The 12,893-nt window shown below is 42.7% G+C and overlaps 1 gene segment (V, D, J or C); it reads left to right on the forward strand.

Moving 5' to 3' along the window:
* Positions 1–11,551: 11,551 nt before the first annotated feature.
* Positions 11,552–12,142, forward strand: LOC115573332 (T cell receptor alpha variable 12-3-like; the record flags this gene model as incomplete). The annotated part of the segment is given in 2 exon segments: positions 11,552–11,651; positions 11,856–12,142. Coding segments are annotated over 2 exon segments (384 nt in total), but the record flags the coding sequence as incomplete, so codon positions are not given.
* Positions 12,143–12,893: the final 751 nt, after the last annotated feature.

Consider the following 12,893-nt stretch of genomic DNA (forward strand, 5'->3'; position numbering starts at 1 on the left):
TCAACGTTCCAATCACTAGACTACCTGTTCTACACGTTGAGCTACAGCTGCCCTGTAACACATCATTGTACATCTAATATTTCAGATTCGGATTCAGATTCAGAATACTTTATTGATCCCCGGGGGGAAATTGTTTTTGTTGCAATGCTCCATGTAAAGAAGAAATAGAAATACAGCATGAATGGAAACAAGCAATAAGATGAAGATGTAAATAAAATAAAATATTGAAGAAGACATTAAATAAAATAAAATATCAAAGTAGACAATAAAATACAAATAAATAATAAAATAGTAGCCTATAGTATACAAACTGAAATATATACAACATACAATGAAGTGGTTGTAACATCATAAGTTAAATGAGAATGAATAGTTATCTTGTTTGCTTTGTTTTATAAATAGCCAAGTGAGTCTGATCATCAGAGGGAGGAGTTGTACAGTTTGATGGCCACAGGTAAGAATGACTTCCTGTGGCGCTCAGTGGTGCATTTAGGAGCAACCAGTCTCTGGCTGAAGGTGCTCCTCTGTTCGACCAGAGCGTTGTGGAGAGGGTGAGAGACATGCTGAAGTATCGCCCACACCTCCGACAGCATCCTCCTGTCTGATGCTGCTGCCAAAGAGTCCAGCTCCACCCCCACAACGTCACTGGCCTTTCTGATCAGTTTATTGAGTCTGTTAGCATCGGCTACTCTCAGTCTGCTGCCCCAGCACACCACAGCAAACAGAATAGCACTGGCCACCACAGACTCATAAAACATCCTCAGCATTGTCCGGCAGATGTTAAAAGAGCGGAGCCTCCTCAGAAACTAGAGGCAGCTCTGTCCCTTCTTGTAGAGGACTTCATTGTTTTTAATCCAGTCCAGTTTATTGTCAATAAACACCCCCAGATATTTGTAGTGCTCAACAATGTCCACGTTATGCCCCAGGATGGAAACTGGGGTCACTGGTGTCCTGGTTCTCCTCAGATCCACCACCAGCTCTTTCGTTTTTGTTGTGTTGAGCTGCAGGTGGTTCAGCTCACACCATGAGACAAAGTTATCCATCACAGCCCTGTACTCAGCCTCCTCACCCTTGCTGATACAACCAACTACAGCAGAGTCATCAGAAAACTTCTAAAGATGGCAAGACTCTGTCTGGTAGCTGAAGTCCGTGGTGTAAAGGGTGAAGAGGAAAGGAGAGAGGACAGTCCCTTGTGGGGCTCCGGTGTTGCTGACCATTGTATCAGACACACAGTGCCTCAGGCGCACGTACTGTGGTCGGCCAGTAAGGTAGTCCACAATCCAGGACACAAGGGGAGGATCCACCAGCATCGCTGTCAGCTTGTCACCCAGCAGAGCAGGCCTGATGGTATTGAAAGCACTGGAGAAGTCAAAGAATGTGACCCTCACAGTGCTCCCCGGCTTGTCCAGGTGAGCGTAGACACGGTTCAGCAGGTAAATGATGGCATCCTCAACTCCAATCCGGGGCTGGTAGGCGAACTGGAGGGGATCCAGGTGCGGCCTTACCATAGGCCTGAGCTGATCCAGGACAAGTCTCTCCAGGGTCTTCATGATATGAGACATCAGTGCCACCGGTCGGTAGTCCGAGAGACCGCTGGGCTGCGCAACTTTGGCACAGGAACGAGGCAGGACGTCTTCCATATCACAGGGACCCTCTGGAGGCTCAGGCTCATGTCGAAGACACGGTGAAGCACTCAACAGAGCTGATCGGCACAGGCTCTGAGAACCCGTGGGCTGACACCGTCAGGGCCTGCAGCCTTACTGGCAGGGAGTTTGCTCAGCTGTCTCCTTACATGAAGCGGTGTAAGCAGTGCAGGTTGAGGAAGGGGAGATTTGGAATCCATAGTGAGAGGAGGGCAGGTAACAAGGGAGCCAGGAGAGGTGTGAGGAATGGAGGATGTGTGTGAGAGGCTCATAGAGTTGGATGAGGTGCTATCAGGAGGGGGAGGGGGGGTCAGAAGCGGTGGTGACTGGAGACAGTCAGCAGGAGAGACAGCAGGGGCCGGGGCTGCAGTGTCAAACCTGTTGAAGAACAGATTTAACTCATTGGCCCTAGCCACACTGCCATCAGCTCCACTGCTAGTTGGTCTAAAGCCTGTGATGGTCCTCATACCACTCCAGACCTCCCTCATGTTGTTCTGCTGGAGTTTCCTCTCCAGCTTCCTCCTGTAGCCGTCCTTAGCCTCTTTGATCTTCGCATTCAGCTCCCTCTGAATTGCCCTCAGCTCCACCCTGTTGCCACCTCTGAAGGCCCTCTTCTTCCGGTTGAGAATGGCTTTGATGTCTTTAGTTACCCAAGGCTTGTTGTTTGGGTAACAACATACAGTCCTTGCTGGGACAATGCCGTCCACACAGAAATTTATGTAGTCTGTGATGCACTCAGTAAGCCCATCAATGTCCTCTCCATGCGGCTCACAGAGTGCATCCCAGTCAGTCACCTCAAAACAGCCCTGCAGAGCCTCATAGCAGTCCTCTGACCATGTCCTCACTGTCTTTGTGGTCACAGGCAGCCTCTTCACTAGAGGCACATAGCAGGGGGTGAGACACACCAAGTTGTGATCTGATCTTCCCTGCGGGGGAAGGGACATGGAGGTGTATGCGTCCTTTACATTAGCATACAGCAGGTCCAGGGTCTTCTCCTCTCTGGTTGTACAGGTCACATACTGGGTGAATTTCGGGATTGTCTTTTTAATGGAGACATGGTTGAAGTCACCTGAGATTATAATGAGAGCACTCGGGTGTGCAGTCTGTAGTCCGGCTATTGTAGTGTGGATGACATCACATGCCGACGTTGGGTTAGCAGACAGGGGAATATACACAGCCACTGCAATAGCATGTGAGAATTCACGGGGTAAATAGTACGGACGGAGGCCCACAGCTAACAGTTCAATATCCGGGCTGCAGATGCGGTCTTTGACGGTAATGTGACCAGGATTGCACCACCTGTTGTTCACGTAAACAGCAAGCCCCCCTCCTTTACGCTAACCACTCGTAGTGCAGTCCCTGTCAGCCCGGACAGTGTGGAAGCCCTCGGTGGAAACATTGTGATCAGGAACATCCGTGTGTAGCCATGACTCCGTGAAAATCATCAGACTACACTCCCGTTATTCCTGATGACTCCGGGTTAGCGCTGTAAACTCGTCCATCTTATTCCCGAGTGATCTCACGTTGCCCAAGATGAGAGAGGGAAGACACGGCTTGAATGTCTTCCTCTCCAAAAGTCTCCGGTGTTTCGCTCTTTTCCTCCGTCGTAGCGATCCTTTCCCTCTGCATCCCCGGTGTGTTTTCCTCCAAAGTTCAGCAGGGATGTCCGCCATCACCGTAGCCAAGCCGGCCGGCTTCAGCTCTATCAGCTGATCCCTGGAGTAAACAATGCGGTGTTGCTGAGCGACAGTCGAGTGGCAGAGGAAAAAGAGCGATTCCACCACAAACGCAACAACAAAAACTCTCCACACAAACATGTTTAGAGAGGAAGTAGCTTAAGAAATAACTACACATAAAACTGAAAAGTAAGAAAAAGTAAAAAAAGGAGAAAAGTTGAAAACAAGTTAAAGTAGGCAGGAGCGACTGGAAAAGGCTGCATGCACCCAGCGCATGCGCACACAATGGGTTAACTAATTTGTCAAACTAAGAGACGTTGTGTGATATTGAGTTTATGAGCAGAAACTAGAGCTGACCTAAAGTCAGTATTCAGACACTCAGTCTGTGTAAACTGAAGAAGAGCTGCTTGATATTCAGCTCTCCCTGCTGACACTTAAAGAAATCATGCTTACAGAGGCTGAAAAGAAAAGAGTCTGGAGAGAGAAATTCATGTTTCACAGCTGGTGTTTATTATAAAGAAGCCTCCATTGTCAAAAGAAATGCGATTCATTTATTCTAGCATGTGTTTCACACATTTGACTCATTAACAACACAAAAACGTTGATTTGTATCCAACATAAGTGAAACATGATTTATATGATGTTGACTGCAGTATCAGTAACCATTAACAACATTAAGTTGTACAGTGATGAAATAATGTTGTCTCTAATTAAGTAACATAGTTACTTAACAAGTTCGTATTTTCTTTAAAAACCATGAAAAAATGATCCATCCTCGAAACCATTACAGCTACATTTCTGTAATTCATTCCAGTAATAAAGGAATCAAACACAAAAATCTACAACAAAGAAAACTTCCCAGCTCCAGCTGTTACAAACTGCTGCCTTCAGTCTGTTAACCAGGAGGAAGAAGAAGAGGTGAAAATACAGATCTAAGAAGAGACGGAGAGAAATGATATGTCATTTTCATTATTATCATAATTTGTAATTACCCCCAATAATCACTGATTATTATTGACTGCCAAGTTTAACCTAAAACTCCCTATTAATGTCAGACTGTAGCTTCTGGGCTGTCTTCATCAAAGGTGTCGGCGTGTAGTTCGACGATAAAAGAATTCTGCAGAGGCAAGGCTGGATTGAATGGAAAATCTTTATTGAAATAGATCTCAAGCCTGCATCCAAACAAGTGGCCGCCCTCTGGTGTTCTCAGATCCTGGCAAAGTTCTGCCCAGTGCTTTGCCCTCTGCTCTACCAGAAATCCTCTCAAACCTTCAATCTCAGGAAACCTACAAGTAACCACCCCGACCGCCTCTCCCTGTGCGGGCCTTTTTAGAGTCCCTTCTCCAGTTCACACCTACTTCTCCTGATAGGTCATTTCGATAAATTATCCAATAGACTAAAAGAGGAGTTGAACTGTCTCCCTGCTCATCTCCCATAACTCGCATAACTTGGCTGTGGTCGACCTTATGTCTTCTTCCCAAAATTACCTGTCTGTCTTTCTATGGGAACATAAATGTTTAGGCATCTTTCCCCATTTGACGTGAGGGTTAAAGTAACCTTTAACACACCCACAGCTGAAAAAAAACTCAGAGAACCCTGGACTTGCAAGCTCCACAATGTCTACATTCCTTCACTCACACAAGGGGAAACAATGAGTCATCATTATATCTGAACTAAATAAAATCCAAGATCAGAATGTGTTGCCACCCAGATACCTCAAGATGAATCACCATATATGGTTCCCCATGTGAGGCAACATAAAACATATATCTCTGCATGTTGCCAGTAACAAGATTAAGTTGTACAGTGATGAAAAAGTTTTAACTCTACATACGGAGTATAGAATAAGTTCGTCTTCTCTTTACAAACCCCGAAAAGATGATCCATCATTGAAATCATCAGAGCTACATTTCAGTAATTAATTCCAGTAATCAGCTGTTACAAACTACTGCCTTCAGTCTGTTAACCAGGAGTAAGAAGAAGAGGTGAAAATACAGATCTAAGAGGAGACGGAGAGATTCAGGGAGGAGCTGAGCTGTTACTTAAATATAGAAGAGAGAGGAACTTCCATATTCAGCAGAGTTCAATACACAAACAGGAAACATTACTTTTATTCAACATGCTGTCACTGGACTATTATGAACTGTCTCTGATGTTTCTCTCTATTATAACAGGTATGTTACATTGTGCTTTTATTGTGTCAAGTTAAATTCTAATGTTTTCTAAAGGCACTTCATTGCTTTTGAGTTTTTTTCCTCCAAAATATGAAAAAGGCTTCTCTTCCTTTAGGTGTCAGCTGTGAAGAACTCCGTCCAGTCAAGAATGAAGAGTCCAGTTTAGAAGACAGCACTGTTACTCTGTCCTACACATACTCCAAACAAGCTACTGGTAGTGATCAGTTTTACTGGTACCGACAATATTCAGGAAAACCACCAGAGTTCCTTATTTCTCACTCTGGAACAGGATCCTCCATATCTGAACCAGTCTCTAGACTGTCCTTCAAAGTGAGTGATAAAACCAAAATGCATCTGCAGATCTCCTCTGCTGCAGTGACAGACTCTGCTGTGTACTACTGTGCTGTGAAGCCCACAGTGACAGGAAACACCAAAACTCTGTACAAAAACCTTTGGAGCAAAGACAACACAATACTCCACAACATCCACTAGAAGGAGTCACACACCATGAACCCATTACAGTCTGAGCCTGTGTCACTGGACTGATGACAAATACAACAAAACATCAACCAAGAAAGATTCCACACAGAGCTGCTGTGACAACAGACAGAAATGGATTGGTTGAGTTCAAGTGAATAAATAATGTGAAGAGCTGATTGGCCCCACCCATTTAGCCTCAACTCAACCAATGACATCATTCCTTCCTCATTGTGCTGCAGTGGAAGAACACTGCTCATCTGCTGTCTGTCTGGCTTTAATAAATCCAAAGACATGTTGCTTTACTTCTTTTTACTCTTCTGTCACTTTACAGGTGAGTTTTGGAGCACAACAGGAATTTAAGTGTTGTTGAACCTGCTGCATTAACCACATATACACAACCTGGATTTCATCACTTTTCTCATGTCTTTGCTCTGACAGAGTCAATGCTCCTCATGTTTTCATCAGATTGACAAAATGGATGTTCATTGAATGATATTGTTTGTATGTGACTGTGAAGGAGCACAGAGTAACACTGTACACTTGATATTTTCCACTGTCTTCTCCTCTCAGCCTCATGAACAATGTTAGTCTAATGGCTTCATTTTCTACACTTTTTCCAGGACTAATAGCTGGAGACAGCATCTCTCCTGAAAAAGATGAAGTCAGTGGAACAGAAGGACAATCTGTTAACCTCACATGTCAATATCAGACAACTGAAGACAGGGTTGCCCTTAACTGGTACAGACATCATTCTGACCTTCAGGCTCCTCAGTTTATACTCTGGAAAGGAGAGGGATCATGGAGGGGTCAGAAGTATATTCCTGATACTCGATATCAGTCTCCAACATCAGATACATCAACTACACTGACCATCAGAGAGCTAACCCTGGCAGACACAGCTCTCTACTACTGTGCTCTAGAAACACAGTGATACAAAGTGTAGAAGAGGCTGTACAAAAACCTGAACACAGATACCCGACTACTCTTCAAAGAGGAGGGAAGTGGTATTCAAACCACAGCTTCATATCAGATGGATTCTGCTAATTCCTGTTTTATCACAGTCACTGTGGTTACAGCTGTCAACATAGTGACTCCAACCGGCGATGAATTGTTTTACCTCTCTGGATGATGAGGACACACCTGCTGTCATTCAGTCATACTGCTAGTCATATATCACATTTATAGTTGAATTTTGAATTTGCAGTATTTTCAGCAGAGTTCATGTCATGTGACCCACTGATGCAAAATCAAAATCATATTATTACTATGACAGATCTGCATTTTTGCCACATCACCCTGCAGTAAATGAGAAAACATGCTGAGTTTTCTAAAGACAATATTAATACTACACATTCAAAATATATGCTAAAAATATGTCATGTACATGTTTGTCCATAATCTTCAATAGGGTCAAGTCGACAGGAAGGAATTTAAAACAACATGAATATTGCTTCACACATTATGATTAGTTACCATCTCACACAATCATAAATTATTATTGACAGCCAAATGTATCCTCAAACCCTCTGTTGATGTTGCATGAAGCACTATACATGGTACCCTGTCCGAGACAGTGAATAATATATAACTCGGAATGTGACCAATGACAAGATTACATTGTACAGTGATTACATAATGTTGTCTCTACTTTATTAGTATATAATGAGTCCCTCTTTTCTTTGCAAAACCTGAAAAGATGATCCATCCTTGAAACCATCACAGCTACATTTCTGTAATTCATTCCAGTAATAAAGGAATCAAACACAAAAACTACAATGAAGAAAACTTCCCAGCTCCAGCTGTTACAAACTGCTGCCTTCAGTCTGTTAACCAGGAGGAAGAAGAAGAGGTGAAAATACAGATCTAAGAGGAGACGGAGAGATTCAAGGAGGAGCTGAGCTGTTACTGAACTATAGAAGAGAAGAACTTCCATATTCAGCAGAGTTCAATACACAAACCAGAAACATTACCTTTATTCAACATGCTGTCACTGAACTATTATGGGCTGTCTCTGATGTTTCTCACTATTATAACAGGTATGTTACATTATGCAGAATGACAAAGTTTGAGCAATATGATGAATGTGATTGTTCTGCAACATAATATAAAACAGATTTCTCTTCCTTTAGGTGTCAGCTGTGAAGAACTCAGTCCAGTACAGAATGAAGAGTCCAGTTTAGAAGACAGCACTGTTACTCTGTCCTACACATACTCCAAACAAGGTGGTGCTGACTATGTCTTCTGGTATCGACAATATCCAGGAAAACCACCAGAGTTCCTCATCTCTCACTTTGGAACACAAAATGAGAAAAACAATAGACTGTCTGCTGAAGTGAGTGATGATAAAACCAAAATGCATCTGCAGATCTCCTCTGCTGCAGTGACAGACTCTGCTGTGTACTACTGTGCTGTGAAGCCCACAGTAACAGGAAACACCAAAACTCTGTACAAAAACCTTTGGAGCAAAGACAACACAATACTCCACAACATCCACTAGAGGGAGTCACACACTGTTAAACTGTTACTGTTACTATGACATCTATAATCTTTGGACTCACAATCTCCCAAGCACAAAAGAGTGGAACTGATGAGTCGTATGTGTGAGATCACGGCACTATATGACAGTTTGGTCCAGAAGAACTTGTGCGTGCCTCAGAGCGAGGACTTACTCAAGACACATCCCTTATTACAAGCCTGTTCATCTACTTGCCTTATGTCATCAAATATGAGCACATATCACGTCCAACCTCCACAAACGCATCAAATCTTAATCAAATCTAAATCCAAACTAAAACATGCCAGTCTGGCTACAAGGAATCAAGTCCGCACTAACATGCTCAAAATAACCTCTGAAATACTATAGCACGCATCAACAGTGCTGGTCAGAAAGAGCTGCAAATAGAATAAAACATTGGACGTGTTAATTTTCGTGCTCTGAGTTTTTCTATCAAAATGTGTAAATGCAGTAATTACGGTTTACTATGTGTAATGATATGAAAATTAATAAATGTTTAATTAAACTTGTTAAGATGTACATTTTGGTGTTAGTTCATGACAGAATGAATGCATTCATCACTCAATTGGGTATTTAAATGAGAGATTACAGAGTTTAAAGTCTAGCAGTCAAAATGACCGTTTACGGCCGTTTTAGTAGTGTTGGAATTCTGGCCAATCTAGTGTTAAACAGATTTATTTCTTTGCATAACCAAAATACTCCTTTGGTATACCATGGTCTGGGGGAATACTCAATTCTGACTGGCTGCAGGGTGTCCATTAACCCCTGATATATGGACACCTTCTACGTAGTTCCAGTCAAATGGTCTGTTCACCGCTGTAAATTATGTCCGTCAGTCCTTCAGTGTCTTATCCTCTGAACACCACAGGGTGGCGACTGTAACACACAAGCTGCAGAAAGTTCACTTCCCCTCTAAACTTACTGATACATGAATAATCTCACATCCCGTTCACTATTCAGCTCTCTACTTCAGGCTGCGGCCACAGTAACGTTAAACACAGCCGGTCATTTGTTCATAAAAATCTTGCTATTGATTTGGGGACAATGACATGACTGGTTAGCTAGCTAGTCTTGTTGTTAAACATACTGTCAAAGTATGTTTACTGTTTGTCAACCGTACACAATGTTATTGACTTTGAATCTTGCTAGCATAACGTTAGCTTTCTGGCTCATCGATGAGCGGACTAGAATATTTCCCGTTGCCAAGTCATATCTATGATCCGTCCTATTTACTGGAGGAGTGCCGAATGTTTTCGTTGCATAAGAACCTTACGGGACAGTAATGATTGTTCCAGGTATTAGTCAAACCCTCAGGCGTTACCAGGGAAGCATAGTTATGGCTTGTAGAAACTTTATATTTTGATTGTAAAATCCATGAAAATATAAATTAATGGTCTTAAAGGTCTTTTCTTTGGCAAGTGACCATGGTATAAGCGGGATAATGTCCTTCAAGGTGTCCATAAATGGTTCTTAGGCCTCCGCATCGTCCATTAATTACTAATTATGGACACCTTGTTGGGCATTATCCCTTACTTAATGAGGATCATCTCTCTCACCGCTGTCCGTGGTGCTGAATAAAAAAAGCCCTGACACATCACTACCTGCCAATTCTAATGTAATAGTTACTACATTTGTGGAAAATCGTATGTTGTGTTTGTAGTACGCAGGAGCTGTTACATTTGTGGAGAATGTATGACATTTATGGGTTTATTACATCAAATGCTGCAGATTTTTATTACCTTTGTGGCTTATTACCTTTGCGGTCATTATTACATTGGCGGGAGTTACATGCTGCCAACCACAGATCTGATCCTCAGCAACATCATATACAACACAGTGCCAACAAGTAATAATACAGTTTATACAGATCAGCCCTTACCACTTAGTGCAAACTCTGTCTCAAGCTGGGGAAAATGGATTCCACATCTATGCCTTGGGTCAGTTCTGTAAGTCTAAAAATAAATTGTCCACGTCACCTTTCCAACTCACATCACTCCGCACATATATAATGAGGTATGCAAGGTAAATTTCTCCACTGCTGGCTGGTCCAGTTAGCCAGGAGAGCGAGGCAGGTGGAGTAACCATCCTTAGTGACCTCTGAGCTGTCTTTAACCCCATCTCCAGCCTCTGTCAGCTCATCCTGTATCATGGTCACCCCATTACCATGATACAGGAACCCAGCACTGTCAGGGGGGAGAGGGCAGGAATGAAGGTGGTTATGGGTAGGGGAGATCGTAGGCTTGTGAGAAGAGGTAGGTTTTTAGGCGGGATTTAAATGTGGTAAGTGAGGGAAATTTCGCTTTTCCCGTTTTCTTTTAGACATGATGACTGCACAACATGACAGTAAATACGATTCAGCACCGATATTCAGCGGCTCCAACGCAAATGCATCAGACCGCAGTCTCTTTTTATTCATTTCCGATGTCTGATTTCAAGTGCCGTTCAAGACATAGCGCCCCCATGCTTCAAAGGTGATACTCAAATCATACATTAAAAGTAGCCTAATTTTACACATGATCCATGATTATGACAATACAAAAATTTAAAGAAAGAATAAATAAGAAATGCATTGGAAAAAACATAATTTTGCCTATATTTTAGAACCCCCCACAAATATTACAAATCATGTTTTCAGGAGAGCTCATATCTCATTAAGGAGGGCTGAGACCCCCCTGGTTCCCCTGTAGTTCGCACCCTGCTTCTAATCATTACTAAAATCACATATTAATAGTAGTATTTCTTCACTGTGTTTAAAGGATCTATGAAACAGCCTCCATGTTTCCTGAGTAAAGACTAAATGTTGAGGTGATCAAAGCTTCCTTCTCCTGTCACCTGCCTCGGTCTCACAGAGCTGTGAAGGACTGAAACTGGACATTCAGTCAAGAGTCATTTCTCTGAACAGCTGGATTCACAAATCACCTCACTGGTTCAACTGAACTTTTGGAGGCAGATATTCTCTAAAAAGGTTTTTCTTTGGCTCCACCCACTGACCTTCAACTGAACCAATGAGATGATTTCTGTCTCTGGAGCATAAGTGTTTGAGGAACTAAAAGCACAATCAGCTTGATGTTGAGGAGAAGAGCTGACATCTGCTGTCTGTTTGACTTGAACAACTCTAAAGACATGTCGCTCTACCTCTTTATACTTTTCTCTCACTTTATAGGTAAGTGTTGGAACAGAGATCAAAGTCTCATTAACCTGCTGTCTGAACCACATATTTGGTCTCTTTTAATACCTACAGCTGTATCTGTGGACAGTAACAATATCCACGATAGAAAAGAACATTTGGTTTATTAAAGAAGGTCTGCTGAGTCTCTTGATGTCAGAATGTTACAGACGACTAACATGAATAACACTCATTTTGCAGCGCTGGGTTCCATGAACAGCATAAAGCCAGAAAGAAGTGAAGAACGTGTTGAAGAGGGAAGAAACATCAACCTGACCTGTAAATATGAGGGTGCTATCAGCAATATCCAGTGGTACAGACAATACCAGAGATCCAGACCAGAGTTCCTGCTCTACATCACAGAGGAAGGACTCATTCATCCAACTGACTCTGAGTTCTCAGCTGACATCAACAAAGCAGACAAACGTGTGGATCTGACCATCATCTCTGCTGCAGTGACAGACTCTGCTGTGTACTACTGTGCTGTGAGGCCCACAGTGACAGGAAACACCAAAACTCTGTACAAAAACCTTTGGAGCAAAGACAACACAATACTCCACAACATCCACTAGAGGGACTCACACACTGTTAAACTGCAGCAGGATGTGATGATACAGTCTGGAGTGTTTTCACTCATGAAACACAGTTGTGATAACGAGCTTCACAAATGAAGACAGCCTGACATATGAATCTCTTCCTACTGACTGCAGAGGAGCTTCATGACAGAACTGTTTGATTTCAGCTGTGAACATCAGACTAAACACAACTCAATACACATATTCACACTGAACATTCAATTACAGCATTTCACCTCTGTCAACATGGAAAAACTCACTGCAGTTTTGTTATTTTCAACTTTCGTAGGTATGGATGATTTTCTCAGTGTATGATTCAAATGATGGATTTCTGATTGAACTGAACTCTAAATATAACGTGTTGTTTCCTTCACTAGGTAACACCTTGGAAGATGATATTGCTGCCAGCAGAGCTGAAGTGTTTTCATCAGAGGGCAGTAGTGTTACTCTGTCCTGTAACTATTCAGTTAAAGCTAATAATCTCCAGTGGTATCGACAGGATCCTGGATCAGCTCCTCAGTTCCTTCTCTTGATCACTGATACAAACGAGCCTTCAGTGGTGAGAGCAACACCTCCACACCCTCGACTGACTGCCGAACTGAATGACAAGAGAAATCAAGTCCATCTGCAGATCTCCTCTGCTGCAGTGACAGACTCTGCTGTG

The sequence above is a fragment of the Sparus aurata genome, chromosome 21 (genome assembly GCF_900880675.1).
Source record: "Sparus aurata chromosome 21, fSpaAur1.1, whole genome shotgun sequence".
NCBI classification, from domain to species: Eukaryota; Metazoa; Chordata; class Actinopteri; order Spariformes; family Sparidae; genus Sparus; species Sparus aurata.